The 7,861-nt window shown below is 39.0% G+C and overlaps 1 protein-coding gene across 1 annotated transcript; it reads right to left on the reverse strand.

Annotated features, from left to right (window-relative positions):
- Positions 1 to 303: 303 nt before the first annotated feature.
- Positions 304 to 3,734, reverse strand: LOC107647403 (uncharacterized). Its single transcript, XM_088491015.1, has 3 exons — positions 3,284 to 3,734; positions 1,848 to 3,144; positions 304 to 1,774 (listed from the first exon to the last, which is right to left on the reverse strand). The coding sequence occupies exons 1-3, from the start codon at positions 3,732 to 3,734 to the stop codon at positions 304 to 306; spliced, it is 3,219 nt and encodes a 1,072-aa protein (XP_088347141.1).
- Positions 3,735 to 7,861: the final 4,127 nt, after the last annotated feature.

Here is a 7,861-nt window from a genome sequence, read left to right on the forward strand (position 1 = left end):
TATAATATTTTAAATTAAATTTTAATAATAAATTTAAATAATATTTTATAATTTTATTAATTGTTATATTTATATTTGTTTAAATTTGTAATATACTACAATAATATAAGCAAAATAAATTAGATAAAATCTGAATTTAATAGAACATAACATAACTTTAGAAGTTGAGTCTAAGTAAATAGAGTATGGTAAAAGTAAATTTTAAAGTGATTTTTTTTTTAACAAGAGAGTTCAACACAATACAGTGGAGCATAAGACAAATAAACTAGGAACATGAAAATAAAGGAAAGAAAGTAAATTAAATCAACTATCCCTATTGTCATCTCCGGCATTGCCATCAACAACAACAAGGTTCCTACTACTCCACTCTCCATAACTGGTCAAGGACCATTGATACACCTCTTCTGAATCACCTTCTTTGGAATTAAAAATACGTCTGTTCCTCTCCAGCCATATATTCCAAATGACCGCAAAGAAGCACCTTAGCCACCGATTCCGCTCCTCATTTCTGTTCACGACGCCTGTCCAACTCTCAAAATGTTCCTTTAGTGAGCCCGGAATAGACCACGCTCTTCCGAAATCAGAAAGCCATCGACACCATACCTGCCAAATAAACTCACACCCCAAGAACAAGTGGTAAATATATTCAACATCTCTTTTACAAAACACACATATATTGTCTCCATGCCTAAGAATTCCAAATCGATGTAGTCTTTCTTTAGTATTTACTCTACCTATCAGAACAAACCAAATAAATAACTCCACTCGTGGTGGCACCAAACCTTTCCAAATGGTTCTGGTGAAGCTGAAGCTTGTGATATCCTCTGAGATAGTCTCTGATTGCACCACCTGCACAAAAGAGTTAGTTGAAAAAATTCCTTCCTTGCCATACTTCCACACAAGTCTGTCTTGCTTATCACTTGCTAGATTTATAGGCCTTAAAGCTTCATGTAACCTATTCAATAATTCCAACTCCCATTGATATAGGCCTCGCCTCCACTGAAAGTTCCATACCCACTCTAACCCATCCCAAAACCCGCAATCCCCTATGACAGATCCTTGCTGATTTGAAATAGAGAAAAGTCTCGGAAACCTCAACTTGAGGGAACCGCCTTGTAACCAGACATCTTCCCAGAAAAGAGTCCTCCTGCCATCACCCACCTCCATAGACAACCCAGTAATCATCTTGTCCCTAACATTACTATCCTTGAGCTGCAACTGGCATATGTCCTTCCATGGTCCCCCCTTAGTAGGCAATGGCTGAGTAGATAACATCATATTGGGCTTCAAGTCGTAACAGGAGCAAACAACCTTCTTCCATAAAGGACACTCCTCCTTCGAAAATCGCCACCACCACTTAAATAATAGGGCAGAGTTTCTAATCACTGCATCTCCTACCCCCAAGCCACCCTCCTTTTTAGGGGCCTGAACCACTTCCCACTTGACTAGTGCTATCCCGTTCCTACCTTCCTCCTTACTCCATAAGAATCTTCTCTGTAATGATATCAACTTTTCTGCCACGGCCTTCGGCATCTTGTACAGGCTCAGATAGTACACTGGCAAGCTATTCAACACAGACTTAATAAGGACTAGCTTACCCGCTTTATTTAGCACCTTAGCCTTCCACAAACTGAGCTTTTCCTCAACCTTGTCAATTATCGGCTTCCATGTCTTTACCCGCCTTGGATTTGCTCCTAGAGGAATACCAAGGTATCGGACTAGGAGGTTCGCTTCTTTACACCCCCAAAAAACTACACATGTTGTCGGTCCAATGCTGTTCACAATTGATTGGGATTAAGCTCGATTTATCAAAGTTAATCGATAGCCCCGACATAATCTCAAAGCACCTTAACAGTCTGGCATAGTTTCTAACGGTCTCCTCCTCCGGTGGACAGAATAAAATAGTGTCGTCTGCGAACTGAAGATGTGATAACTCTATGTTTTCCTTTCCCACCAACAGCGGCGAGATTTGTCTGTTTCTCACTGCCTCCCCTATCATCCTGTGTAAGACCTCCACTACCAGTACAAACAAGAACGGGGACAATGAGTCACCTTGTCTCAAGCCTCTCTCCATCTTGAAAGGTTTGGAAGGGGAACCATTTATCAGAATTGCCATGGACGCCGAACCGATACACTCTCTAACCCACTCTCTCCATCTACGACCAAATCCCATCTTCTGTAGCACAATATCCACAAAGTTCCACTTCACTCTATCATAAGCCTTCTGAAAATCTAATTTGATAATTGCTGCCTTCTTCTTCCTCGTCTTCAGCCATTGCACTGTTTCGCACGCAATCAGAGCCCCATCATGAATTTTTCGACCTTTCACAAAAGCACTTTGAGTCTCTCCTACTAAGCCTGGCATTACTGATCTCATCCTTCTGACCATCACCTTTGAAATAACTTTGTAGATGCAGCCAACCATGCTGATCGGCCTGAGATCTTTTATCTCCTTAGCTCCAGTGAACTTCAGAGCAAGAGCCACCCAAGTAACATTGGAATCAGGCGGCAACCTTGATGACCGAAAGAAATCCAGAACAGCTGTCAAGAACTCTGTGCCAATCTCATCCCAGCACTTTTTTATGAAGTTCATATTATACCCATCACTACCTGGAGCCTTAGAGGATTCACAGTCCCAAACAGCCTCCCTAATCTCCACCAATGATGGTATGCTCTCCAATGCACTGGATTCTTCCTCTTTAATCCGGTTAACCAGACCATCCCTAAACCCTATTACCGGGGATCTCTCTTGGTGATACAACTCTCTGTAAAAATCTCTGATGGCAATCTTGATCCTGGCTTGATTTCTTACCAACCTTCCATTAATCATCAAAGCATCAATCCTATTGTTCCTTCTTCTTGCCGACGCCAGGCTATGAAAGTATCGTGTGTTTTTATCCATGTCCTTCGCATGCCTAGAACGCGACATCTGCTTCCAGTGTATCTCTTTCCTCACATACCACTGCTTGCAACAGCTTACTAGAGCCTTTCTTCTAGCCTCCATTGTACCATCATAGACACCATTTCCAACCAGATCATCCACCTTCTTAATCTCCTCCTCAAAATGCTGAATTTTCTTTTCCAAGTCACCAAATTTCTCTTTATGCCATCTTCCCAAAGGCACCGTAAGAGCCTTCAATTTATCTGTGAATTGGGCAATGATCTGATAAGCCTCTCGGGCCACCTTTTAAGCGAATCTCCGGGAACTCCTCAGTCCATTCTACACTCAATAGGACTCTGTCAATACGACTACAGGATCCACCTCTATACCATGTAAACTTACGATCATTCAGCGGTAAGTCCACTAACTGCATATCTTGGATCCAGCTCTTGAATTCTTCTGCAGACGTTGATAACCTGTCCTGATTTTTCCTTTCATCAACTTGTAACACCTCATTGAAGTCTCCCATGTAGCATATCGGGACTTGACATAACCCTGCTATATAACTCAGTTCCTCCCAAACAGCAAGTTTTTCAATTCTCATATGAGGACCATAAACCAAACAGAAAGCACAGTTGAACTCATTTTTCAAAAGAACTCCCTCAACACATAGCCACCTATCCCCTTTATAACAGTTATTCATTCTAAAAAGTAGCTCATCCCACATTAATAATAGACCCCCAGACATGCCTATCGATCCAACAAACTCCCAACCCACCGCATCGCTACCCCAAATACGTACAACATCAAATTTATTTACAACTTGCAATTTTGTTTCAACCAAGCCTAACATATTTAATTTTTGCTTTTTTTTTAGCTCTTTTATCATACTCAATTTTCCAACCCCCCTCAACCCCCTAACATTCCAAGAGCTAAAAATCATTTTAAAACATTGTTACACACCTGTTTGAACTTTTTCGGTCTGCTTCTTCGCACCTTCTCTTTCAGTTTTGCTTGCCTCCTCTTCTCAGCTATCGCTTCATTTTGCTCTTGTAATATCCTCATTAAGTCGTCTTCTTCGTCGTACTGTACTGCTCCAGATTCAACAGCTAAATCCCACGCCTTCTTATTCTCAACCAATTGTTCTTCAATTTTGGATATTTGTTGCCCTTCGTTTGTTTCCACGATTCCAGTTGCACTACTGCCCTCATCCACTATTTCAAGAGCCAGGCTTCTCTCTTCATCCATTGCATTGGCCCCATCGAACATCGAGCCAGCCTTCTCGGCGTTTCTGCCAGTCCCGCCTGCACCGAACGGAGCATCTCCCTTCAGTTCCTGTCCCGGACTCCCATGACGTCTTGACGGGCTTCTCGGTGGACCATGGATGCCCGCAACGCAGGTTGTCCCGAGCACACCATCCCCCTCAGCTCTCCCGGTGGAGTCACGGTAATCATCCAGGCGGTCTCTGTCTCGTCGTGGTACTGCCGCTCCGGACCGGCCAACGTTCAGCGCCTCCAAAACCGTCAAGTCATCAGCCACGGCGCTCTCCTTCCCTGCTGGATACCGTCGACCCGGATGGAGCCCTTCTTGGTCCGCCTGACTTGTAACATGCTTCCCAGCAGTCCGCTCATGATCATTTGATGGGCTGCATGTGCTATGTTCAGTTTGCTTTGGGCTAACGGTGGGGCAGCCCACATTTAGTCCCTCCAATCTGCTACATCTGTTATTGATTTTGGCCCAACCATCATCCCATGCTTGGACTCCCTTTTTTGTACAAAAACAGCCTTCCTTCAGCCCATTAACATATTCCCAACTAACCGTTTGTTCTGAACATGAATCACTAACCAAATCAGTATATTCCTTTAATTTAGCGATTCCATTTGCAGCAATGTCTTCCGTTACGCTTTGAATTTGAAAAAGAATTGATTTGCCATTATTCCATTCATTCAATATGTCTTCTTGAATTACCAAATTGTCCTTCCCATAATCTTCCTCCCTTGGAGTCGCCATCACCAATTCAACCGCCGGATCATCGATAACCAAACCACCGCGTGCACCGGAGCACTCGCATATTTCTGGAAAATTAGATTTAATTGTTTCCTCAATCTGAAGCTCTCTTCCAAAGCTCTCGTGACCAACCTCTTTAACTAGGACGTCAAACCCACTAGTCCCAACTGTGATGTGGATCCATTCGTTGATTCTGTCCATACAACAAGTGTCAATTTGTATCCGCGCCACGCTGAAGGAGAGGCAAGATTCCGTGGCTTGGTCATATCCAACAACTTCTCCCCATTGGCTTCCTATCAATTTGAATGTATCTGGTGACCATGTATGCAAGGGAATACCAAAACACTCTAACCATATCCTTCGAGTGTCGCTTCGCTCCTCCTCATCCCATCTCCATACCCTATGAAAAAACTTGAGGAGGTTGTTTAGATCGAACGTGTATGCCTCTTCAGCACTAAGAATACTGTCAAACGTCAGGAGTGCTTTGTGTGCTCCTAGTTCTCTGACTTCCACCATCTGGGGTATATTCTTCCTGATCATGGCCTTCAAAGAGTTAATGTCAATTGTCTTTGTCGTTCCGCCTACTAGACTCCTCTGTAGCCAAACCAGGTTTTCTTTTGCCACTGGCACTTCCAACGTCTTTGTCCACCTATTGCCAAGCAGTTCCCCTGGTGCTTCCTTCTTCTTCATCTCCTTCACATTGCTCCTCTCATCCTTTTGTCGCGCTTCATGTAAGGGTTGAGCCTTGATTGAATTCTGTGCGTGGTTATTCTCTTGATGTCCCGTCGTAATTTTCACGTCCTTTGTGCGTCGATATCTAGCTTCTCCTACTGTGATAAACTTACCTCGTAACCTCATCCCATTCATTTCCGCGATAGCCTTCGTAGCTCCTCCCTTCGTTGTATATCGGATGAACGCGAAAATGTACAGGGTGCCATGTTTTTGTTTTCGTGACAGGTAGATATCATTTATCCGCCCAGTCCAACTGAACAGATGATGCAACTCCTTCTTGGAAATATCTTCTGGAAGATGATCAACGAAAATAGTGAACGATTCGGTTTCCAGACGATAGTACTCTTCTCTATTCCAAATCCTAGGATCTCTATGAAAAAACCTACTTCTACCCCTCTCAGTATTTCCCACCCCTCCCCCTCTCCCTCTCCCTCTCCCTCTCTCTCCCTCTCTCATCATTTTCTCTCCACAATCTTTTTTTTTTTTTAATTTTAAAGTGATAATATACTTTAAAAGCAAACATCCTTGTTTTATATGCGAAAAAGTTTAAAAGCGTGAAGTGCTTACTTTAAAAATGTATTTTAAGAAAACGTGTATTTAATTTTGACACTAATATTTAAAATTACTGTGTTCTCAACAAGCTAAACTATTTTAAAAGTAATATTTCTTTCGCTTACTGTAAGTATAATATGAAACTATCATTAGAGAAAAGACATAGATACAAATAAAAAATATTTGTCCTTTATACTCATTTTAAAAAATAAAATAATTGTGAGTAGGAGTGATAATGTATAGAATGGGATAGAGTTTAAATTAATCTTAATTCTATTTGCAGATTAATTTTTTTATTAAAATTCAATCTTATTCTATTTACAAGCTAGTTGAGAACTTGTCAATCCTAATCACATTCATTTTCAATTCGTGGATATCTGACCCTACTCACAGATTAACAAAAAGATGCAATATTATTATAGAGGAGTGCTAAGGGCACTACAAGAAAAAATAATATTTATAACAAAAAGAATTGTTACAAAAAATCGAAATTTTGAAACAAAAAGATTTTGTAACAAAAAAAAGGCCATTACAGTATGCCCTGTTACAAAAAAATTTTGTAACAAAAATGAAACTGTTACAATTCAAAGTAATATTTTATAACAAATTTTTCTGATACAAAAAATCAAAAGTTGTTACAAAAGTGATAACAAATTTTGATATTTAAAATATTTTTTGTGACAATATATTTTTTCTTATCATAAAATTTTGTTACAAAATGTAACTTGATTTTGTAACATTTTTTTCTTTAGTTACAAAACACTATTTATTTTGTAATAATTTTTTTAAATACAAATTACACACATAATTTGCCAAATTATATTAGTTTTTTAATTAATTAATATATTAACTAATTTACTCAACAAGTCAACATTTATATAATATATAATAACATAGATAGTTCAAATATCTTTCATTTAACTAAGATTGTTTTATAAATCTTCAACATATAAACTTTAAAGTACAAACTAACAAGACACATTGAGAACCCTAATAAACTAGATAGATACATAGGACAAGAAAAATAAGAAATTATAAATCTCCAAAATATAAACTACAAATTACAAACTCCATTATGTTCATATATCTCCTTTCTCATAAAGAAGATTCTAATAAGTGCCACACACCTGAAAAGACCACCAACTAAAAAACACTAGCTTAAGAAACAAGATTTGTTTTACCTTTAAAAATGCACAGGAAAAACAAAAAACTATACACATATTATTCAACAATGAATACAAACTCTAAAATTCTTACCATGTCCTTTCTCAACCCTATGACTTCTAGTAACTCATTTTGTCCAGCATTAAAATGACAACATGCTCTATATTACTACTTAATAAATCACTCCAAAGTCAGTTGCATGATAAATTAATAGTTAATACCTTTCTGCATATGGGTGTATATATAGAGTAATAAACATAAATTGATACAATTCTTCCATTAGTTCCATGACTAGATGGTCCTGGGCTAGAATGAGTACTTACAATTTCTTACTCTTCACCATCTGTTTGAGTTGAAATATTCTGCCAAACAAGTGATAGACAAAAAGATTATATATAGTCACAAAAAGAAAGTAACAATTAACAAAATAACAAATTAAAAAATTCATAACAGGAAAAAAGTCATATTTTTAGTCCTTGATAAATTCATACAATTAATAATAAAGAATAAAAATAAGCCCCATCG

Source organism: Arachis ipaensis, chromosome B6, assembly GCF_059453495.1.
Source record: "Arachis ipaensis isolate K30076 ecotype BB chromosome B6, ASM5945349v1, whole genome shotgun sequence".
In the NCBI taxonomy this organism is placed as follows: Eukaryota; Viridiplantae; Streptophyta; class Magnoliopsida; order Fabales; family Fabaceae; genus Arachis; species Arachis ipaensis.